The sequence below is a fragment of the Schistocerca serialis genome, chromosome 2 (assembly GCF_023864345.2).
Source record: "Schistocerca serialis cubense isolate TAMUIC-IGC-003099 chromosome 2, iqSchSeri2.2, whole genome shotgun sequence".
NCBI classification, from domain to species: domain Eukaryota; kingdom Metazoa; phylum Arthropoda; class Insecta; order Orthoptera; family Acrididae; genus Schistocerca; species Schistocerca serialis.
The window spans coordinates 501,072,407-501,098,454 of NC_064639.1; the positions used below are offsets into that span (position 1 = coordinate 501,072,407).

Consider the following 26,048-nt stretch of genomic DNA (forward strand, 5'->3'; position numbering starts at 1 on the left):
ACGTCACACAAAAAGAATCAGTTTGTAGAAATAATAGGAAGTGTGAAAAACGACGTTATTATAAAAGAAGTATTGAAGTCGCTGATTCATGACTACCATGTTGCCACTAAATTGTTGAAGTTGGCTACACTGGACTTCCCTAAGAACAAATCATATCTGAGAACACTGTTTTATTGCCACTACATGTATTGCGTCATCCAGTTCCTTTGTTCTGAGTCATTTTCACTGAGCATGGAGTTCCGAGCTCTTGTAGTGAGTTTTACCCAGAGTCAGTTATTGGTTAAAATTCAATTGTTTCAGTTTTTAATTGTTCATTCCAAAACAGAAGTAAGTCCCCTAATGTTACAATAATAATGTGAAATACTTTTGAAATGAAACAATGGGATAGAATGATTTTTCATTATTTAATTACTTTTTAGGTTACACCAATCATCTTTTTTAATTATTTGTGATAAATATTGATTTAAGACTGAAGCAGTATGGAAAGTATGAGTAGGCAGTGTTTTCTTGGGCAATATCTGCAAGATATATGTGATAATGCCCTGACTTGTGTGAATGAACTGACCAGTGAAGAACAAGAACTTTTATCATGGTGAAGCAAGTCATTCATACTGTGATTTAAGTGTTTTGTGTGTGTGTAACACAAAAAGAAAACACAGACAGGTACCTGCACAGATTCTCTCTACATAAGAACATTTGCTGTGATCTCTTCAAGTGCCATAAATGATGTGTTTCATCTGGATTGCATGAAATTAGTTTAGAAAAGGCAGAGATCTTCAATTAAAGGCTTTAGTGTTATTCCTGGGGAGAAAATGTGCTCGACCTGTATCAAACTTACTAATGAAAAAAAAGCAAGTGACGACTCGTCACCAGTCTATATAAATGAGAGTAATATGAAGGTGCAGACTCCTGAAAAATCTGTGCTGAATAATAGCTTAACTAACTTAGGAATATCTCGTGCAAAGCTGTATTCAGTTGCTAGGCATAGTCAGTTTGCAGCAGCCAAACGAAAATTGGAATCAGCAGCTGGGCTCTGCAAACTAAAATTTCACATACATATTAAGTTGAGATGGCTGCTGATGCAAGCTGTATCCCCGATAGTGATTGAACAGAACTGGAAGAAAAGGCAAAACATCATAATAATGAACTCGTGGACAAAATCAGACAGAAAATTGAATATGCAAATAATCATGAAAAAATTCAGTTACTTACTCTTGTGTCGCCAACTTGGTCTCGACAGAAAGTCAGTCGAAATTTCAGGTTTCTGAATATTTGGTATGACAAATAAGAGCTCTTTTAATGGAGAAAGGTATTTTATCGATGGCTCAGCAGAAAAGAGGAAAGACATTGCCACATGATACAGTGCAAAAAGTAGTGTGTTTTTATTTGGATGACGAAAACACAAGAATAATGTCTGGGAAAAAAGACAAAGTGAGGACCAGCAAAAATACCTGTGAGCGAAAGCATCTTGTTTTAAGTAATTTAACTGAACTGTATTCTCTCTATAAAAAATAAATATCCCGAAGACAAAGTGGGAGTCTCAAAATTTGCTTCTCTTTGACCAAAACAGTGTATACTTGTAGGATCATCAGGAACACATACTGTATGTGTGTGCATTTACCACCAAAACATTAAACTGCTTCTAAATTCCATTTCTATTAAAGAAACATACCAAGATCTAATTAAAATAGTAACATGCGGTATAAATAACCGAGCCTGTATGCTTGATCCGTGTGAAAAATGCCCTACCATTTCATTGCTTCAAACCCACTTAGAAAATGAAATTCAGTACTATGATCCTGATGAGGTGGTTCAGTACAGTCAATGGGTATCAACTGATAGAATGACTTTAAGTGTTCAAATCGCTTCTCTATCAGAATTTTATGACACTCTAATTAAGAAAATTGAAAAACTTACTCCACACTCTATTATTTCTCAATCACAATCTGATGATCTGAAAATGAAGGAGGAAAGACTTGATGTGAAGGATCATTGTTAATTTTAATGGAGTTCAGTGAAAATCTAAATTTTGCTGTTCAAGGTTAAGTACAAGATACAGTTGGAACAATGGCAACTGCGTTCTTCACACTGTCCATATATATTACTAAAATAACAAACAGTTGCATGCAAAAACTATTTTTATTGTTTCTGATGATCTAGAACATGATGTTGCTGTGGTGTACCAGACTCGGAAGACCGTATTGAATTTTTGTAAGTGCGAATTTCCAGAAATTCATCTTGCGTATCTTGACTATTTCACTGATGGTTGTGCTGCACAATATAAAAATTGTAAGAATTTCAGAAACATCTGCTACCATGAACACGATTTCAACATAAAGTGCAGCTGGTCTTTTTTTGTTACCAGCCATGGCAAATCTCCCTGTGTTGGTGACACTGTTAAGACTTGTCACAAAAACAAGTTCACAAAGAGTTTATAAGGATCAAATACTTACAGCTTCACAGGTATTTGAATTCTGTCGTGAGAACCTGCAAGACATTTCAGTTCACTATATTTCGAAAGATGAAATGGTACAAGTCAGACATTATCTTTCTCAGTGCTTTACAAGTACAAAAACAATTCCTGGAACATGATCTATGCATCACATTGTCACCAACAATATCACCAACCAAGATTGGAGCAAAAAGGCTGAGTTGTGATACGGATTTTAGCATTGTGCGTGATTTCTCATCGGGCGCTGATAACCGCGCGGTTGAGCCCCCAACAAACCAAACATCATGATTTCTCATCAGATGCACTTCTGCCACTAATGCCAGAATGCACTGTGCACCCCAGCAGCTATGTTGCATGTGCATATGACTCTTCTTGGTATTTGGGAGTTGTTGAGAAGGTGAATTGTGAAGAAGGAGATGTTACAGTAAGGTTTGTGCATCCCCATGGATCATCCCCGTCCTTCTATTTGCCTGATAATGATGTTTGTGATGTTTCTTTCTCTCATAGTCTGTGTGAAGTTGAGATAACCACAGCAACAGGCCATACTTATTCTCTGAGCAAAGAGTCCTTAAAGTCGGTGGAAGAAAAGTGGTTCTCATACAAAAAAAATATTTTGTTTAATTTGAATATTGTTATGTGTACTTATATTGTTAATGTCTCTTGGGCAGTAATTGTATTTTTTTGTATTTCTCTCCAGTATATATATAAATTTTTTCCTCAGTGCCATTTGTTTCTCAAACCTGATTTTTTGTGTGATGAAACTTTGTTATTTGTAGATCACTTTCTAATTTTTTCAGTGTTTTCCGGAGGAGGCAACTGTCCAAAATATTTTCCCTAATTTAACAATAAAATTAAATATAATTAATTTACAAAAATTTAATTGGGCAATTCTAACATGTTTTCAGAAACTACATGTCCGAAAGGATATTCAGGGAAAAAATTGCAGCAGTTTTCAAATTTTTAGTTTGCTTTGAAGTAACACATTGCATGAAACGTTTAGCAGTTGCTTCCAACAGAATGTATATAAATCAATAAAAATTGGCAATAGTTCATGATATTAGACACAAAAGCAGTACACAAAATTTCAGTTCACCACTAGATAATGGGTGTCATGGCCTGGATGACTTGACATGGAATGACCGAGAAAAGGTTTTCACATTGGGTGGAAGAAAGATACTTGTATAACAAATGTTGAAGTAACATGAGGAGGACGACTGGGAGCATTTTCAGTTATAAGGGTAGCTTTCATTGGAAGCTTTTTCTTCTTCAGGTCTTCCCTCATGGTTGGTGCAAATGCTCTGTGGAACCACTAAGAGAATGTTTCTGTGTCGATCCATGCTTTCTTCTGAGCATAATATTGCTCTGGTAGTATGTTTCTGTTTCTGTGTTGAAAACAATGGGGATATTGGCATTTCCCAATCACCATGCATTGTAATTTGACTCCTGTTTGCGTAATAACACACCATTAATGTCCTGCACTGTTTCTGCTGTTTTCCCGTTTGTTTGTGGCAGCTAATATATTTGAAGGAAGCATCTTGTTAAAGAGATGTGTTTCATCACCATTGTATGAAGTATTATGAGTTGGATCTTCTTTCTCTTTATTTCCCATACCTACTTCACAAATTCTTCTACATCTTTGCCATTAGCTGAGTGATTTTCCCCAGTGACTGTCAGCCAATGCACTGTCGTTTTTTCCAGTTTGGTAACCAACCTTTGCCTGCTGCATATTAAGTTATTTTTGCAAAGATGTTTGTTAACTGCAAATGTTTTTTTCTTTATTTTTGGGCCACTGACTGCAGTTACTTCACAGCATTGTGGTATAAACCATCTATCTATAAGCAGTTACATTTAGTTCGTCATTCTCCCTTTTTGCACGATGTTCAGTTTTCCCTCTCCACTCTCCGCAGTGTCAATCATCATCTTCGTTTTTGAGGTTGTAAATAGCTGGAAGTTAGCAGCAATGGTAATGCTGAGAACCTCAGTTCAACTTGTCTAAAATTTTGGGTTTTTTCTTGAGGTCTTTAACCTAACCTAACCTAAGCATAACGTGTTTCCTTTTAGAAGCATGATACTTGTCCGCGCCTGGTAGCTGAGGGGTCAGCACGACGGAATGTCATACCTAACGGCCCGGGTTCGATGCCCAGCTGAGTCGGAGATTTTCTCTGCTCACGGTCTGGGTGTTGTGTTGTCCTTATCATCGCTTCATCCCCATTGAAACGCAAGTCCCCGAAGTGGTATCAACTCGAAAGACTTGCACCAGACGAACGGTCTACCCAACGGGAGGCCCTAGCCACATGACATTTCCATTTTATTTCCAGCATGATACTGAGCTCTTGAGAGAGCTACAATTTCAAATATGTATAGCATTGTTTAACATTGTAATTAACTAACACATTGTTGTGCATGATAATTCATTTTTGTTTGCATCATTTCCTCTTGAACAGCTAGAGGCTAGTTGTGGGCCAGATTACTGACAAGGGAAACTACCCACAGTGCCCGGTCTTAGAGTTAGTGGTAAGATGACCCAGTGGATAGACTGTCAAAACTGAACACAGATCAAGCATGAAAACAGGAAGAGATTGTACTGAAGTGTGAAAGTGTGAAAAAAAGGCAAAATAGAAACTGTGAACGGTCCGAGAACAAGAAGCGCAATAAAAAGCAGTGTGGTGTTTGTTGGACTGCCAAACAGACGAAAAGTGTTCAGAACTTCCTTGAGCCAACCCCCCCCCCCCCCCCCCCCCCAAACATTATGAACTGTCTGTCCATTCACTGAAATGTTTGTTCTCTTTCTGTAGTCTTGGCAGTTGTCATACTGTACATTGGTTATAGAATATGAGTCATGTGGTAAGAATGTTACCATCACGAGTAAATGTGATGAATAGTGAGAGCAAGCGAGATATTAGATATCTGCCTCTCAGAAATGAAAACAACAAATAAACTGGTGTGAGCTATGTTACAACAAAGGAATTCAAGAGTCAAGACTTCCAAAAAGGATCACAAATTCAGAAATGTTAAAAACAAATATTTTGACAGGGCACAGAGGAACTGTGTGATTGTGAAACTGTTATGTCCATTTGTCTGCTTGTGTCTGTGTATGTGCGGATGGATATGTATGTATGTGCGCGTGAGTGTATACCTGTCCTTTTTTTCCCCCTAAGGTAAGTCTTTCTGCTCCCGGGACTGGAATGACTCCTTACCTTCTCCCTTAAAACCCACATCCTTTCGTCTTTCCCTCTCCTTCCCTCTTTCCTGATGAAGCAACAGTTAGTTGCGAAAGCTTGAATTTTGTGTGTATGTTTGTGTTTGTTTGTGTGTCTATCAACCTGCCAGCGCTTTCGTTTGGTAAGTCACATCATCTTTGTTTTTAAACTATTATGTTCCCATGATTTCTTTGGGAGTGGTCACATTCATTCATATCAACATCTACATCGGCCAAGGAAGCATATCTCACTCACTTACCAGTCATACGAATTAGGTGCATTGATAAGAGATTCATATCTATAACACACGTGCTTTCGCTAATGTCATGTATGACACAGGAGACATGTTTTCCGGTGACGGATTCAGTTGACTTGTTGCCTTGTCATCAAACGTTGATGGTTCCCATTTGTAGGCCAATTGCTTTCAGTTGGTAATAGAGAGTTGCACAGAATCAACTGTCATTAGAGGCCCATGTCTTACACCTCACCATTGCAAATGGGCATTACACGACGACACAGACACATATGTGAATAAAGTGAAGGGTGGAAGGAAAAGAAAAATTACACAAGGGAAGTTTGAACATGAATCACCCCCTTGGCAGTCCATTCCTGTAACCACTTAGCCACGACACCAATGATTTTTCCCAGCTGCTGTATATTGCATTTCTTGTTCTTGGACTGTTCACTGTTTCTACGCTTTTATTCACAGACCAGTACTCCTTTCTGTTTTCATGCTTGATTTGTATTGAGTTTTTGACAAACTGTCCACTGAGCCCTCTTGCCACTAAATCTGAGGGTGTGGGGGTGCGATGGGTGGTTCGTTTGAGAGAGGCCAGACTACTGAGGGCTGTATTAGTGGGAGTTTAGTGTAATTGATATGTACTGCCTTTTTGCACTCAGGAAAGTAAGAAATTGGGGTAGGGTGCTTATGAATATTCTAGCCATTCTGCACACAGTAAAGCAGAGGGCAGAGATAATAATGAGAGTGCGGTATCCTTTCAAAGACAAGCTTTCCAGTGTTTCATCAAGGAATGTGTAGATTTTAAAATCCCTAATGGATTGGTCTTCTTTGACCATTCCTTTGCATTGTTTCATTCAGTTTTTCTTATTTACCCACAAACTTCTTAAACTTCATTTCACATCTTTGTAATGAATGTCTTTTGCAAGTATATGTACTTACACTCTCCCCCTTGTATCCTCATTAACTAAACATACCATTCAAAAATCTTCAAAGGCTGTGAACTTCAGAACATAGTGTGTTGAGGCTCTATTGCTGTATTATCCTTTTGACAATTCTGTGAGTTTCAGAGATGTTAGACTAAGAGTTTGGTTCATGCCTTGTTCTGTCATTTCATAGACTTGAATTCTTGTGACTTCTCATTCTCAGAAACAGGAAGAAAAATTTGTAATATTACTTGAACATCAGTAGGGGTCAAAACGAAGCTCTAAACATTGAGGCAAATCATACTGCAAGAGTGTGATGAGCAGCAGAACATTAAATGAAGATACGACAACAGGAGGGTGTACATGCCCCAGGATAACCAGGAAGTCTGGGGAAAACCAGGGAATTTTTTCATTTGGGAAAAATCTGAGTGTTTTTAGAATTTTGGAAATTTTTCATTGATTTAGTTTCCAGTTAAATTTCTATAATTTTGGCTGCTAAGAAGTGGTGTTCTAATAAAGAATTTTACTTTATCTCACTTTTGCAGGCTGTTGATTGATTTGGGAAGGGAACCAAACGGCAAGGTCATTGGTACCATCAGATTAGGGTAGGATGAGGAAGGAAGACGACTGTGCCCTTTCAAAAGAACCATCCTAGTATTCGCCTGAAGTGATTTAGGGAAATCATGGAAAACCTAAATTAGGATGGCCGGACGCGGGTTTGAACCGTTGTCCTCTCAAATGCGATTCCAGTGTGCTAACCACTGCACCATCTTGCTTGGTCCACTACTGGAGAATAATACTGCAGCAATAAAAGATAAACAAGAGAATAACACCAAAATATAACTTTAGTTGCAAAGAAAGTGCACCATTTACAACAAAAAAACATGTTGCACACACTAGTGTCTGCTGACAGCAAAATCTATCAAAGTATTTAGTATGAAGACTATGCAATACTTGGTAACAACAAAGTGGTTTCGATGAGTATGAGGTCACAACTGTTTACGCTTCTAACAGGTCATGACAAAATATCATGAAGGGTGGATCGAGTAGTGTTCCTTTCATGCGAGACGAATTACGTACATATGAGAATGTGCCATGAATTTGTTAAATCACAAAGTGTTGAACTATCATTGAAAACTCAACAGTTTCAGGACTGGCCACTCAGAAAAATTTCAAGCTGAGAAGACCAGCCATTTACACCATTATTTAAAATTTTACTGGCACATTTGTGTTTGACATATCTTCAAGGGTAATAGATGCTAAAAAAGACAAAGCTCTTTCATAGATTACAAATTATGCAACCACAAGAGCAAAATGTATAATTATCCTTGAAAAAGAAAGTGTGAAGTGAGTTCTTGAGCAGTATCACACGAAATTGGCTTTTCTATTGAAAAGTCATAGTGCTCAATGGGAACATGTACTCATCCAGGTAACCCATGAAATGTTCAGTGCAGAGCAGTGAAATATATAATCATGTTTGTCAAATATTCAGCAGCTGCAATGTATGCTGTGCTCTCAGCATCCTGCCTAACAATATAGCTATACTGTATGTATATTAATTTAAACCATTAACTTTTCGTATCTTTGTATTCATGTTACTTAACAGCAGTGTTGCCATTGGCTACATAACATGTCCTATGTTCTGAATATCTGCTGTCATTGGCTGTCAACATCACGTGACAAAAGTGCATCACAATGTATATTTCATTGCTTTTGAAGCTGCAGTACTTTATTCAGTGGAAATCATACGTATACGTTCGAAACATGAAAATATGCCGTGTACATTTTGCTGCGCATTGGAGATCAGTCCAAAACGCTTTGTTGTTTTTTGCTAGAGTTCATTTCATAGAGTGCTGGGAAGTTCTATGTTGGTGTATAAAAGGTTTACCATTATAGGAATTGATAAGTTTTACTCTGAGGTAAAGTATATTGTCACTTACATGGAAAGAATATACTTTCACCTGGGATATAGTGTATTTTCACCCAGGAGAAAGCAGACTTTTTTTTCTCTTGTCTGCATATACACAATGAACAGGTAGGATGATTGAGAAATAATGGATGCTGTGTGAATGTCTGTAAACATTGGAGCAACAAAGAAAAAATACAGGGAGTGTAATACTGCAGTTGCTTGTATTGAGGGAACACCTTATCAATTTGGGAACACACATTCTCTTGGCTACTTACACACTTTATCCTCAAAACTCTCAATGAATTATGGTGGCAAAGTGTTTCACATTGAATCGTAGCTCTAAGGAATACTGGTCTTATTTTGCCATAAAATTCACATATTTCATTGTCCATAAATAATTTACAGCAAATTTTGTGGCGTTGCTAATTACTTTGTAATTTTGCTATCATGTACCAACTAATTCATATATCTCAAAAACAACAAATGAATGATGCTCAATGTTCCTTCTTGATTAATTGATGTTCGACACACTATGTTTTTGTAAATTTGGAACATATTTCATTGATCAACAATCTTTGTCTCTCTGCAGCAGTTCCGTTGACATTGACAGTGAAATGACTGATGTCAGTATGACTGCAAACGTTGGGAGCAGCTCTGACGAAGTATGCAGCAGTCAGGATGAAATGGGAAGTTTAGTTGACAATGTTGGTAGCAGTACCGATGAAACAGGTTGCTCTGGCAGTGGCAGCTCTGATGACAAATGTTTAGGAGCCCCAGGAGTGGAGGCAATTGCTGTTTCCAGCTCTGACTGTTACAATGGTGCTGTTAGGGACAACTACCGGTGGTCACAGACCATCACAGACCTTGATGTACAGGTAATCATTTCTACATTGTGCATAGGCACAAGCATGTAATGTAGTAATGCTGGTATGTGTGGTTACCGAAAATGATATTCAAAGAAACATTGGTACTCACACTACCAGAGAAAGTCTTTAACTTCATCGGGTAGTGAATACTTCTATGAAAGAGTGAAAATCTGATGAGTCGGAAGGTAAAATACTTTTTATTGTGTTAGTATGTAACCATCAACATAATTTTTCGTAACATTGTTTAATTTACTAAGTAATTGTGTCATTTTATTTAACTTCTGTTTCGCTCTTAATATGATTTTGTATCTATAATAGATGTCTGTTATTGCCTGAAATAAAAGAAACATGTATCACGCTATTGAAGAACTATACTTGAATTCAGCATATAGATATTACACACTATATCGGAAAATTTTTTTGGCTGAAAAAGTTACAGTAGGAATGAATTTGATAACAATAGAGAAAAAAGAAGTGAGAGTCATTAATTCCTTAACATACAAAGTTCTGAGCTACTCTTTCTTGACAGAAATTTAAAATCCAGAGTATGAAACATCACTTTTATCTGTTTCAGCGTAGACTGTTAAGTGGTTGGACACAAAACATTTCCTTTCAGTCTCGGTCGTGTATTGTTGTTTAGGCAGTACTTCCGAAACTGTGTTTTTATAATGATCTTGAGTTTGAAACAAAATTTAGCAGCTGAGAAAGTGAAGAAGAATATGACGTTACTTCATTTGAGACTGGAGGTGATGACAGTCTGTCAGATGACTAATAATACTTGGTTGATTTTTTATTTGATATTTGTCAGATGACTGTTTGACAAGTACTCATCAGTGGTACAATAGAAATAAGTTTATCATGCTCAGCCAGTTCTTCCAAGATTTCTATTCACAGGAAACCGTGCAGTTCATGTAGTGAATAACTGCACATACAATGCCATGTGTTGTTTGGATCAACTCGCCGAAGAAAACTTTATAAATATTGTTGTCACAGAGGCAAACAAGTGTGCTCAAGCACAACATATTTCTTAGTAGAAAGACACAAACTGTGACTAAAAAAGTATTTATCAGTGTTGTGATGCTTCAAAGCATTGTGATGAATCCAGAATGTATTGGAGAAAACAGCCAATGCTTGCTACTCTGGTATTTAGACAACGTTGACAGGGTTGTCTCAAGTTCTGGAAATCAGGGAATTTCAAACATGTCGTGGAAATACCAGGGGGGGGGGGGGGGGGGGGCAGGGGGCAGGGGGCAATAATCCTACTGCTTCTCCACTTCCTACCACTCAGTGCTGAGCACCATTTCTTGCCGCTAGCCAAGCAGCTGCTGACTAGAGGCAGGGCAGCGTGAGATATGGTTTGGATGGATATGATTCTCAGGGATTGTTGATGCAGTGGCCAGAGGCGGCGGTCATGTGTGCACGAGTTGTGTCTGAGTGATTGTGTGAATGTGTGCGTGTGCGCGCGTGCGCGCTTGTGTGTGTGTGTGTGTGTGTGTGTGTGTGTGTGTGTGTGTGTGTGTGTGTGTGTGTGTGTTTTAGTGTTAGCAGGGTTTTATTCAAAGGATTTAATTCTTGAAATGGTTTGTTTAAGATGAATTAATTGTTTGATTTTTTTTCTTTATTTCTTTTCTACTGGTTTAACTGCTTCTCATTCTTTTCGTCTTTTTTATTATTCAATATCTGGTGATAATAATTTTTATTCTAGATTTTCTTTTGATGATAAGGGTTATTATATTTCGTTTGGTATAATTGGTTTATTGTTTGTTGCTGTTTTTGGTGGTAGTCTTTTGTCTTGATTAATTTTTCCTGTTCCTCATGTGATTGCCTTGCCTTATTATTTAAAGTTTTTAACTATTACTGTAGTTGTTTTAGGTGCTTATTTGGGTTATCTTATTTCTAATTTTGATTTTTCTCAAAATTTATTTTCTTTAAGTATACTTTCTTTTGTCAGATTTGCTGGTTCTATGTGGTTTGTACCCTTTCTTTCAACTAAGTTTATTAGATATATTCCTTTAAAATTGGGTTATTATTCATCTAAATCATTTGATTATGGTTGAGGTGAATTATTTGGTGGTCAAGGTTTATATGGACTATTTATTTATTTAATTGGTTATATACAAGGTTGATATGATTCTAATTTTAAGATTTATCTTTTAACTTTTATTTTTTGAATATTTATTTTGGTGATATTATTTTTCGTTTACTTAAATATCTTATAATTAGAGCGTGACACTGAAGATGTTAAGGAAGTATTTTTACTTTTAGGTATTTATAAATATACATATATTATTTTTACAGTGAAAATGTAATGTTTTATTTAAACTATATAAATTTTAGAAATGTTAACGGAGTTTAACCGCTAATATAAAAAGTTAGCAGCTTTCATATTGGCTTTACATTTCCTTAATTGGAACTTTATAGTTCAATTATATTATTAACAGTAATACGCCTCTTTTTGGCTTCAATTAATAAGAATAAGGGTATTTATTTACCAATCTTCCAGGTCGAAACTGACTGCAATATTTCGCTTCTTATTCTATTTAAGGTTGATTGATTATATCAATACTTTTTGAATGCAACCCAAATGTTATAGTTAACTACAACCCTTTATTCTGCTCATTGTAAGGCTCCTTGATTTCATTCATGGTATAGTTCACCTAGTAATACTATAATAAAAAATATTGTTGATACTGTTCAGATTATAATGTCTGAAGTTTTAAAAATAATTACAATTGGAAGAATTAGTGCGATTTCTACATCAAAAATTAAGAAAATTACTGCAATTAAGAAGAATCGAAGTGAGAATGGTATTCGTGCTGATCTTTTTGGGTCAAATCCACACTCAAATGGTGATCTTTTTTCTCGGTCATTAATTAATTGTTTTGATAATGTTGTTGCAAGGATTATAACAATTATTGGAATAATAAATCTAATAAAAATTCTTGTAGATAGAATTAGGATTGTTTTTCTTGATTTATATCAATCTTTTTGATTGGAAGTCAAATGTACTATTTATACTAGAAAAACAATTATCTACCTCATCAATAAATAGAGATGTATAAGAATAATCATACTACGTCTACAAAGTGTCAGTATCGTGCTGCTGCTTCAAATCCAAAGTGGTGTCTTGGTGAAAATTGATTTATTGAATGTCGAAGTAGACATGTTGATAAGAAAATTGTTCCGATAATTACATGTAGACCATGGAATCCTGTTGCAACAAAGAATGTTGATCCATAAACTGCGTCTGCAGTGGTGAAGGGTGCTTCTCAATATTCATATGCCTGAAGTATAGTGAAGTATAGTCCTAGTAATACTGTGAAGAATAGTCCTTGTAATGCTTGAGTAGGATTAGATTCTATTAAACTATGATGTGCTCATGTTACTGTTACTCCTGATGCCAAAAGAATAGCTGTATTAAGTAATGGAATTTGTATAGGATTAAAAGGTTGGATTCCTATTGGGGGTCATAGTATTCCTAGTTCAATAGTAGGTGCTAGTCTTCTTCTAAAAAATGCTCAGAAAAATGAAACAAAGAATAGTACTTCTGATACAATAAGTAAAATTATTCCTCATCGTAATCCAATTGATACAAATCCCGTATGTAGCCCTTGGTATGTCCCTTCTCGTACTACATCTCGTCATCATTGGATTATAGTTAGTAGGGTAAATCCGAATCCGATTATAAATAAGTTAATGTTAAATAGGTTAAATCATTTTGCTAATCCTGATACTAGAACTATTGCTCCAATTGCTCGTGTTAATGTTCAAGGTCTATAATCTACTAAGTGGAATGGGTGGTTTGAGTGAGTTGTTAACATAGGTTTAGTATACTTCTCTAGAATATAAAGTTCTTAAAATTGAGAAAACATAAGCTTGAATTATTGCTACTGCTGATTCTAGGATTAATAGAAGTATTTGTCCAATAATTAATAGTGAAATTAAGTCTATTGCTATAGATGGTCCTGTATTTCCTAGTAATGTTAATAGTAAGTGTCCTGCAATTATATTTGCTGCTAGTCGTACTGCTAGTGTACCTGGTCGAATGACATTTCTAATTGTTTCAATTAATACTATAAATGATATTAATGCAGGTGGTGTTCCTTGAAGAACAAGGTGTGTAAATATGTGATTGGTATGATTAATTCATCCAAATAACATAAATCTTAATCATATAGGTAGAGCGATTGCAAATGTTAATGCTAAATGTCTTGTTCTAGTAAAGATGTAAGGGAATAATCCCATAAAATTATTAAATAGTATTATAATAAAAATTGAAATAAAGATGAATATTGTTCCATTAAATGATTTTGGTCCTAGTAATGTTTTAAATTCATTGTGTAAGGTTAAGTTTAGTTTATTTCAAATAATATTAATTCGTGATGGTGTAAGTCAAAACATTGATGGGATTAATAATAATCCTAAGAATGTTCTAGTTCAATTTAATGATAAATTGAAGATATTAGTTGATGGATCAAATGTTGAAAATAAGTTTATCATTTTCAATTCAAGTTTTTTATATCAATTGTTCTTTTTTCTGCTCTTTTAATAAGATTTGGTTTAAATGAGAAAAAGTTTATTTGATTGAATAAAATTAATGTAGCCGAAAATATAAGGAATAGGGAGAATCATATGAGAGGGGATATTTGAGGGATTTGGATTAAATTTCCCCATCAGAAGTAGTCGTTAATTTACTATTTTTTGGTTTAAGAGACCATTACTTACTTTCAGTCATCTGATGTATTTCAAGGTGTACTAATTATTTAGTTATTTTAGATTGACACTCTAATGTTATGTATTTTAACTAACTCCTTAGATTATCTTAGATAATCACTTGATAAATAAGTTTACTGTTCTTTCAATTACAATTGGTATGAATCTGTGGTTTGCTCCACAGATTTCTGAGCATTGTCCAAAGACCAGTCCAGGTCGGTTTATTGTAAATGTTCCTTGGTTTAGTTGGCCTGGCGTTGCGTAAATTTTAACCCCTAATGCAGGTACTGCTCATGAGTGTAGACCGTCTGATGCTCTTGTTAATACTCGTACTTCCGTATTTATTGTTAGAATTGTTCGGTTATCTACATCTAGAAGTCGAAATCCGACGTTTTCTAGGTCTTGTTCTGGTGTTATATAAGTGTCAAATTCTACGTCTATAAAGTCTGAATATTCATATCTTCAGTATCATTGTTGTCCAATTGTTTTAATTGTGATTATTGCATCTACTGAATCATCAAGTAAATATAGTAGTCGTAATGATGGGAGTGCAATAAAAATTAGTGTAATTGCTGGTAATGCTGTTCAGATTGTTTCAATTAAATGTCCGTGAAGTATGTTTCGGTTTGTATAGGCAATTAATAATATATAACTTAGGGCATAACCTACAATTACTGTAATTAATAATAATACGACCATAGTATGATCATGGAAGAATGATAGTTGCTCCATTAATGGTGAAGCTCCATCTTGAAGGGATAAATTTGATCATGTTGCCATTAATGAATTTTTCTAATAAAAGGTCAAACCTTTATTTGTAGAGCTTAAATCTACTGCACTAATCTGCCATATTAGAATCTAGAAATTAATGGTAGTTCTGAGTAACTGTGTTCTGCAGGCAGGTTATTTTGTAGTCATTCTGTTGATCTTCTTATATTAGCTCTAAATATGATTGCTTGGTTTGTAACCATTCTTTCTCATACAGGGTGTTTCAAAAATGACCGGTATATTTGAAATGGCAATAAAAACTAAACGAGCAGCGGTAGAAATACACCGTTCATTGCAATATGCTTGGGACAACAGTATATTTTCAGGCGGACAAACTTTCGAAATTACGGTAGTTACAATTTTCAACAACAGATGGCGCTGCAAGTGATGTGAAAGATATAGAAGACAACGCAGTCTGTGGGTGCGCCATTCTGTACGTCGTCTTTCTGCTGTAAGCGTGTGCTGTTCACAACGTGCAAGTGTGCTGTAGACAACATGGTTTATTCCTTAGAACAGAGGATTTTTCTGGTGTTGGAATTCCACCGCCTAGAACACAGTGTTGTTGCAACAAGATGAAGTTTTCAACGGAGGTTTAATGTAACCAAAGGACCGAAAAGCGATACAATAAAGGATCTGTTTGAAAAATTTCAACGGACTGGGAACGTGACGGATGAACGTGCTGGAAAGGTAGGTCGACCGCGTACGGCAACCACAGAGGGCAACGCGCAGCTAGTGCAGCAGGTGATCCGACAGCGGCCTCGGGTTTCCGTTCGCCGTGTTGCAGCTGCGGTCCAAATGACGCCAACTTCCACGTATCGTCTCATGCGCCAGAGTTTACACCTCTATCCATACAAAATTCAAACGCGGCAACCCCTCAGCGCCGCTACCATTGCTGCACGAGAGACATTCGCTAACAATATAGTACACATGATTGATGACGGCGATATGCATGTGGGCAGCATTTGGTTTACTGACGAAGCTTATTTTTACCTGGACAGCTTCGTCAATAAACAGAACTGGCGCATATGGGGAACCGAAAAGCCCCATGTTGCAGTCCCATCGTCCCTGCATCCTCAAAAAGTACAGGTCTGGGCCGCCATTTCTTCCAAAGGAATCATTGGCCCATTTTTCAGATCCGAAACGATTACTGCATCATGCTATCTGGACATTCTTTGTGAATTTGTGGCGGTACAAACTGCCTTAGACGACACTGCGAACACCTCGTGGTTTATGCAAGATGGTGCCCGGCCACATCGCACGGCCGACGTCTTTAATTTCCTGAATGAATATTTCGATGATCGTGTGATTGCTTTGGGCTATCCGAAACATACAGGAGGCGGCGTGGATTGGCCTCCCTATTTGCCAGACATGAACCCCTGTGACTTCTTTCTGTGGGGACACTTGAAAGACCAGGTGTACCGCCAGAATCCAGAAACAATTGAACAGCTGAAGCAGTACATCTCATCTGCATGTGAAGCCATTCCGCCAGACACGTTGTCAAAGGTTTCGGGTAATTTCATTCAGAGACTATGCCATATTATTGCTACGCATGGTGGATATGTGGAAAATATCGTACTATAAAGTTTCCCAGACCGCAGCGCCATCTGTTGTTGAAAATTGTAACTACTGTAATTTCGAAAGTTTGTTTGCCTGAAAATGTACTGTTTTCCCAAGCATATTGCAACAAACGGTGTACTTCTATCGCTGCTCGTTTAGTTTTTATTGCCGTTTCAAATATACCGGTCATTTTTGAAACACTCTGTATAATTACAATGAATATAATGATTCCTACAATAGAAATTGTAGACCCAATTCTTGACACTACATTTCATGATGTATATGCATCTGGATAGTCTGAATATCGTCGTGGTATTCCTGCTAGCCCTAAGAAGTGTTGAGGGAAGAATGTTTAGTTTACTCCAATAAATATAATTGTAAATTGGATTTTTAATCATGTATTATTTATAGTTAATCCTGTAAATAGTGGGTATCATTGAATAACACCTCCTATGATTGCAAATACTGCTCCTATGGATAATACATAATGGAAGTGGGCTACTACATAATATGTATCATGTAATACGATGTCAAGTGATGAATTTGCTAATACTAATCCTGTTAGTCCACCAATTGTGAATAGAAAAATAAATCCTAAAGCTCATAACAGTGGTGGATTGAATTTGAATTTAGTTCCATATAGTGTAGCTAATCATCTGAATACCTTAATTCCTGTAGGTACAGCAATAATTATTGTTGCTGATGTAAAGTATGCTCGTGTGTCAACATCTATTCCTACTGTAAATATGTGATGTGCTCATACAATAAATCCTATTAGTCCAATTGATAATATAGCATAAATTATACCTAATGTTCCAAATGATTCAATTTTTCCTCTTTCTTGACATACAATGTGAGAGATAATTCCAAATCCTGGTAGAATTAAAATGTAAACTTCTGGGTGTCCAAAGAATCAAAATAGGTGTTGATATAGAATTGGGTCACCCCCTCCTGCAGGGTCAAAGAATGATGTATTTAAATTTCGATCTGTTAATAGTATAGTAATAGCTCCTGCTAATACTGGAAGCGATAGGAGGAGAAGGGCTGTAATAGCTACAGATCACACAAATAAAGGTGTTTGATCTAGAGTTATACTTTCCGATCGTATATTAATTGCTGTTGTAATGAAGTTTACTGCACCAAGAATAGATGATACACCTGCTAAGTGAAGTGAAAAAATAGCTAGGTCTACAGATGCACCTCCATGTGCGATAGCTCCTGCAAGAGGAGGGTAAACTGTTCATCCTGTACCAGCACCGTTATCTACTATAGAAGATGTAAGAAGAAGGGTTAATGAAGGCGGTAGTAATCAAAAACTTATATTATTTATTCGTGGAAACGCTATATCTGGTGCACCAATTATTAATGGTATGAGTCAATTACCAAATCCACCAATTATAATAGGTATTACTATAAAAAAAATTATTACAAATGCGTGGGCTGTAATAATATTATAAATTTGGTCATCTCCAATTAGAGATCCTGGTTGACCAAGTTCAGCACGAATAAGTATTCTTATTGATGTTCCTACTATTCCTGCTCACGCTCCAAATAAGAAGTATAAAGTACCAATATCCTTATGGTTTGTTGAGAATAATCATTTTTGCGGTAAGATGGCTGAATTTAAGGTGGTAGACTGTAAATCTACTTATGAGATGTTTCTCTCTTACCATGTTTTAGGCCTTATATTCAATTATGATTCTAGACTGCAATTCGAGAGGTGTAAAATTTTACTAAGGCCTAAAAGATTTTTCTTTTAATTATAACTTTGAAGGTTATTAGTTTAATTAACTTAAGTCCTTAGTATAATGAGATTAAGGTTGATGTTGAGATTAAGCCTATTGTTGAAATTATTACTGTTATAGGAAGAATAATTCTTGATTTTTGAGACTTTATTTTTATAGATCATGAATTTTCTGTATATGATATAATTAGGGCTGAGAATCTAATACGTATATAATAATAAAGTGTAATTGTAGTTAATACAACCATAATGGTTATAATAGTTGTTATGTTATTTTCTATTAATGATTGTATTACAATTCATTTTGGTAGAAATCCAAGGAATGGTGGTAAACCACCTAGGGATAGGAGAGATAAAAATATTATGAATTTAATTTCAGTTTTTATATTTCTGGCTGAATAAATTTGGTTTATAAAAAATAGATTTATTTGCTTAAATAATAAGACCATAATTAATCTTAATAGTGAGTAAATAATAAAGTATAGTTCTCAGATGTTTTGTCTAACTGTTAGGGATCTAATTATTCACCCTAAATGTCTAATTGAGGAATATGCTAGAAGTTGTAGAGATGTTTGATTTAAACCACCTATTGCTTCAATAATAATTCTTGGAATGATAATTGTTCAAATGAAAGTTCTTAGTTGAATACAATAAGATAATACCATTATTGGGGCAATTTTTTGTCATGTTATTAGTGTTAAACAGTTATTTCATCTCGAAGCTCCTATTACTTCTGGAAATCAGAAATGAAAGGGTGCAGCCCCAATCTTTAATAATAATCTAGATTTAATTATTATTGATGGAATAAATTCTGTTTCTCATCCTATTGGATACTTTATTTGAATCAGCAAAATTGAAAATAATAGTATTGTCGATGCTATTGCTTCGACAATAAAATATTTAATTGATGACTCATTTATTATTATATTTTTATTTCTTGTTAGGAGCGGAATAAATGAAAGTAAGTTGATCTCAAGTCCTATTCAAACTCCAAATCAGGAGTTTGATGGAATGGACAGGATCGTTCCTATCATTAATGTTGATAGGAAGAGAAGTTTTGTAGAGTTATTGGTCATTAAAAAGGAGAGGATTGATACCTCTATAAATGGGGTATGAACCCATTACCTTGTTTAGCTTACCTTTTTACATTAAGGTGTATGATGCACGTTAGTTTTTGATACTAAAGGAGGTAGTTTAATTCTGTCTTATGTAATTTTTAATGAAGGTAATTTTTATTTACTTGATTTACCCTATCAAGGTAACCCTTTAATCAGGCACTTCATTTATATTTAATATATAAATTAAAAATTTTTTTAAAAAATTTGTTTATGTATTATTTTGGTTATTTCTAATTAATTTATCTCGGTTTGTATAATTTGAATATATATATATATATATATATATATATATATATATATATATATATATATATTTATATATATATATATAATTTATATTAATATATTACATTTAACTAAATTTAAATACCTATAATGTTATTTTATTATTATTAAATGATTATTTTAATACATTTATTTACCTAGGATTATAGCTACTTATGTTTTTAGCTTAAAATAAGTTATTGTATTATAAATTATATAATAATATGTAATTTAATATTAAATATTATTATAATTGGATATAATAAATATAATTAATAATATTAAATATAAAATATTATATTAATATAAATAGTCATTTTAATTATAATAATATAATTTAATAATTTTCTATAATTAAATTATTTAACTAATTAATATTTAAGTTAATTTAATATAAAGTTAATTTTATATTAATAACATATTACATTAAATTACATAATTATATAAAATATATTTATTATATTATTTAATCTTTGTTTATTATTAGTGAAACGAAAGATTAAATAAGAAAGAATATAATACATTTATCAGTATACATGTTCCATATTAATCTTTATTTATATATAATAGAGAAGTTGTTGTGGTCATTCGAGGGTGCGTTTCTTTTTTTTGTAATTTTTTTGTGTTCTTTTTTTTTCTTTAAATATTTGAATCTTATTTTTTCTTAATTTTATAAATTTTCAAATTTCTTATTTTGTTTCCAAAAGTTTTATTCTTGCTTGTTTATTCACTTTTTCTTTGTATTATATGTAAGTTTTGTTAAACTAAATGTTCTTTTTGCAGTAATTTGATTTAATTATCAAGTGATTTTGGATTTAGCAATTGATTTAGTATCGGCATAATTCGTGCCAGCAGCCGCGGTTATACGATTGATACAAGTGAATGTTATTGGTTAAAGCAGCTGTTTATATATTTAGGGTTAAAATATAGATTTGTAAGGTGAAATGTTAAAATTTATTTATAGCTCTTTTTATGAATCTGTGAAATTTAAATAATAAACTAGGATTAGATACCCTATTATTTTAAATGTTAATTATATTTACCAGGGTACTATTAGTTAAGGTCTTTAAACCCAAAGAATTTGGCGGTATCTCATTCCATTCAGAGGAACCTACCCCGTGATTGATAATACACGATTTACTCTACTTAATTTATTTGTTTGTATATCTCCGTTATCAGAGAATCTTTTTAGAGTTATAATTCTCAAGATTTATAATTATAAAATATTTCAGGTCAAGGTGCAGCTTATAGTTAAGAGGAGGTGGGTTACAATAGATTTTTGTTTATAACGGATTTGATGGTGAAATATTATTAATGAAGGTGGATTTGATAGTAATTTAATTTATTTAATTTAAGTGATATTGGCTCTGAAGTGTGTACACATCGCCCGTCGCTCTCATTATTAATTATTCTATTTTATTATTTTAATGTAGCTTCAATTTAGATAAGTCGTAACATAGTAGATGTACTGGAAAGTGTATCTAGGAAGAGTTCCAAGATATAACTTATTAGTAAAGTGTTTCATTTACACTGAAAATTTTTCTGTGCAAATCAGGATATCTTGATTATTTATTTTATTATATTTATTTTTTGTTTATTTAATTATTTAATAAAAATAATTTTGTCGAATTTTGTCTTAGTATATTTTGTAGAATTGATTTTTTAGATTATAGTTTATTGGTAATGTAATTGTTTTATGAAATATTATTTTAAATTTTTAAAAGTAGATTTTATTTATTGTACCTTTTGTATCAGGGTTTATCAAAATTTTAGTATTTACTTTACTTGTCTCGATTTGGGTTGATTTATAAATAATTTATAGTTAATGTATCATAATAATTATTAAATTATTTATAGAAATGAGATGCTAATCGTTTCCCAAGATATCTAGTTTCTTAAGAAAAAATTTAATTTTTTGAAGTTAATTGTTTTTATTTAATTTTTTAAGTATAAATATTAACTTATTTATTCTTTAAGGGATAAGCTTTGAAGTTAATAACCTATAATTTGTTTTATAAAATATAATAGTAAGCTTTAAACCAGCTATCTTTAAGATTACGTTTTAGTTCATTATTTTTTATTTTGATTTTATAATTATTTTAGGTTTTTTATTAAGATTATTTATTTAATTTTAAAATTTTTGTAATAACGATAGAATTAGTATATTTATTTGTATATAATTTTTACCTTGTGAATTTATTATAAGGAACTAGGCAAAATTGATTTCCGCCTGTTTATCAAAAACATGTCCTCTTGAAAATACTTTGAGGTCTGGCCTGCTCACTGAGCGGATTTTTAAAGAGCCGCTGTATTTTGACCGTGCAAAGGTAGCATAATCATTAGTCTCTTAATTAGTGGCTGGAATGAATGGCTTGACGAGAAATCAACTGTCTCTTAATAAATTTTTGAATTTAACTTTTGAGTCAAAAGGCTTAAATTTTTCTTTAGGACGAGAAGACCCTATAGAGCTTAATATTTTATTTTTATATAGTTTTTTGTTTTTCTATATTTAATGATGATGTTTTGTTGGGGTGACATGAAGAATAAATAAACTCTTCATTATTATATCATTTATGTTTGTTGTTTTGATCCATAATTTATGATCATAAGATTAAGTTACCTTAGGGATAACAGCGTAATTGTTTTTGAGAGCTCATATCGACAAATCAGATTGCGACCTCGATGTTGGATTAAGAAAAATTTTGTGTGCAGTAGCCCAGTAATTAGGACTGTTCGACCTTTAAATTCTTACATGATCTGAGTTCAGACCGGCGTGAGCCAGTTCGGTTTCTATCCTAAGATTATTAATTCATATTAGTACGAAAGGACCTTATGGTTGAAATATTTTTTATTTTATTGATTAATATTAATTAGATTACTATTTTGACAGATTAATGTGTTGAATTTAGAATTCATTTATGTAGATTTTTTCTACAAATAGTATTGATACTTTATGATTTATTTATGTTTATTTTGAATTTTCTTTTATTAGTTATTTGTGTTTTAATTAGTGTTGCTTTTTTAACTTTATTAGAGCGTAAGGTTTTAGGTTACATCCAAATTCGAAAGGGTCCAAATAAAGTAGGGTTTGTAGGAATTCCTCAACCCTTTAGTGATGCTATTAAGTTAATTTGTAAGGAGCAGCCAATTCCTATTATATCTAATTATTTACTTTATTATTTTTCTCCTGTTTTTAATTTAATAATTTCCTTGGCTGTTTGAGTGATTTTCCCTTACTTAACTTATATATGTTCTTTTTCTTATGGATTTTTGTTTTTTTTTATGTTGTACTAGATTAGGTGTTTATCCTGTTATAATTGCTGGTTGGTCTTCTAATTCAAATTATTCTTTACTAGGTTCTCTTCGTTCTGTTGCTCAAACGATTTCATACGAAGTTAGTTGGGCTTTAATTTTATTATCTTTAATTATTTTAATTGGTAGTTTTAACATGTTTGATTTTATAAATTATCAGCTTTATTGTTGGTTTATTATTATTTCTTTTCCTTTAGCTTTAGCTTGTTTTGCTTCTTGTTTAGCTGAGACTAACCGTACTCCTTTTGACTTTGCCAAAGGTGAATCTGAGTTAGTTTCAGGGTTTAATATTGAATATGGTGCAGGCGGGTTTACTTTAATTTTTTTAGCTGAGTATACTAGAATTGTTTTTATAAGAATATTATTAGCTTTAATTTTTTTAGGCGGTGATTTTTATTCTTTTATATTTTTTTATTAAGCTTGCTGTTATGTCCTTTGGTTTTATCTGAGTTCGGGGAACATTACCACGTTTTCGTTATGATAAGTTAATGTACTTAGCTTGAAAAAGTTTTTTGCCTTTATCTTTGAATTTTTTTATTTTCTTTGTTGGTTTAAAGATTTTATTTATTTCATTTATTTAGTGAAATTTTTTAAGAAAAGTTAATAGAAGAGTTAAACTTCTAGTTTTATGTTTTCAAAACATATGCTTTTCCTAAGCTAATTAACTTATTATTCCTTAATTAGTTTATCTCATGCGTTTGCAACATGTACATTAATTAAGAAGTATGTAAAGTAGATAATTGTTAAAATTTGTCCTGTTATAATATAAGGTTCTTCAACAGGTTGTTTACCAATTCATGTTAATAAGCATACAACAACTATTATAATTCAGAATAAAATCTGATTAATAGGATAGAATTAAATACCTCGGAATGGTGTTTTATTATAAAATGGTAAAATTATTAAGATTCTAATTGATAAGAATAATGCAATAACACCTCCAAGCTTATTAGGGATTGATCGTAGAATTGCATATGCAAATAAGAAATATCATTCTGGTTGAATATGAACGGGGGTTACTAATGGGTTAGCAGGTACAAAATTATCTGGATCCCCTAGGAGGTAAGGATTAATCAAGCACAATATAATTAATAATGATGTTATTAATACAAATGTAATAGAATCCTTGAAAGTAAAGTATGGGTGAAATGGAATTTTTTCAATATCTCCATTTAGGCCTAGGGGGTTATTAGACCCTGTTTGGTGAAGGAAAAATAAATGAATTGCTGCCATGGCAGCAATAATAAATGGTAGTACAAAATGGAATGTAAAGAATCAATTTAATGTTGCGTTATCAACAGCAAACCCTCCCCATACTCATTGAACTAAATCTGTTCCTAAATATGGAATTGCTGATAATAGATTAGTAATTACTGTCGCACCTCAAAATGATATTTGACCTCAAGGTAAAACGTATCCTATAAATGCAGTTGCTATAAGTAAGAATAGGATTACTGTACCAATTATTCAGGTGTGTATGTATGTGTAAGATCCGTAGTAAATTCCTCGTCCTACATGTAAATAAATACAAATAAAAAATATAGAAGCTCCATTTGCATGTAAGGTTCGAATAATTCAACCATTATTTACGTCTCGGCAGATGTGGACTACACTACTAAATGCTCATTTCAATATTTGATGTATAATGTATAGCTAAAAATAGTCCAGTTACAATTTGAATTACCAAACATAACCCTAGTAGGGACCCAAAATTTCATCAAAATGAAATATTTGTTGGTGCAGGTAAATCAACTAAAGAGTTATTAATGATTTTAATTAAAGGATGTCTTAATCGTAAGGGTTTATTCATTAGTAAATTATCTTATTTTACGAATAGGTCCCTGGTTAATATTAGTGATTTTAACAACTGCTAATAGTGCTAAAAATAAATAATTATTATTATTGTGATAATGAATGTTGGTCTATTATATAGTTTTTCTAAAGATATTGTTATTTCTTGATAATTGACTGAATTATCAATATTTATGGTTTCAGTATTCTTGAAAAAGTCTATAAATATTGTTATATCTAAAATAATTAATGTTGATATAATAAATACTTATATTGTTAAGTTAATAATTATCGTAATTGATTTAGGTTGAAATATTTCGTTTGATGCAATTCTCGTAATATAAATAAATAGCACTAATATACCACCAAGAAACGTTAAAAATAAAATATATGATAATCAATATCTTTCCATTATTGTTCCTGTTATTAGTCCAACTAGAAAAATTTGTAGGATAATGAAAAGCATTATTGATATTGGGTGTCTTAATTTAATAAAATGAATATTTATTACGTTTGATAGCGATATAATTATTATTTTGATCATTTCAGGGGTTAGTTTATTAAAAATATCGGTTTTGGGGACCGATGATGGAAAGCTTTTTCACCTCTGAAGTTTTAAAAGTGGGGCTGGACTTACCTCCGGTTTACAAGACCGGCGTTCTTTTTAAACTATTAAAACTAATGTTTATATTCTCTGTCTTTACTTCTTTATTGGTTTATTTTGCTGGTGTTTATGTTTTTTCTTCTAAACGTAAGCATTTATTAATGGTTCTTTTGAGATTAGAATATATTGTTCTTTCTTTATTTATATTAGTTATTGTTTTTCTTATTGAGTTTGATTATGATTATTTTTTTCCTGTTATTTTTTTGGTTTTTTCTGTTTGTGAAGGTGCTTTAGGTCTTTCTATTTTAGTTTCAATAATTCATTCTCATGGAAATGATTTTTTTAATTCTTTTGGTTTATCTTTATGGTAAAGTATTTATTTATAACTATTTTTTTGATCCCTCTTTGTTTGGTTAATAATTGTTGATGGTTGGTTCATTCTTTAATATTTCTGTCTAGTTTTGTTTTTATGATTTGTGTTTATTCATACGCAGATTTGAATATAATTAGATATTATTTTGGTATTGATTATTTTTCTTTTAGTTTAATTTTGCTTAGTTTTTGAATTTGTTCTTTAATAATTACT

The 26,048-nt window shown here is 32.9% G+C and overlaps 1 protein-coding gene across 1 annotated transcript in view; it reads left to right on the plus strand.

Annotated features, from left to right (window-relative positions):
- The window catches only part of LOC126457451 (nudC domain-containing protein 3-like), an 85,526-nt gene that overhangs the window by 14,911 nt on the left and 44,567 nt on the right, over positions 1 to 26,048 (plus strand). Inside the window, exon 4 of the mRNA XM_050093734.1 lies at positions 9,315 to 9,600. Within this exon, the coding sequence (XP_049949691.1) occupies positions 9,315 to 9,600 (286 nt within the window). The remainder of the gene's footprint in view (positions 1 to 9,314; positions 9,601 to 26,048) is intronic.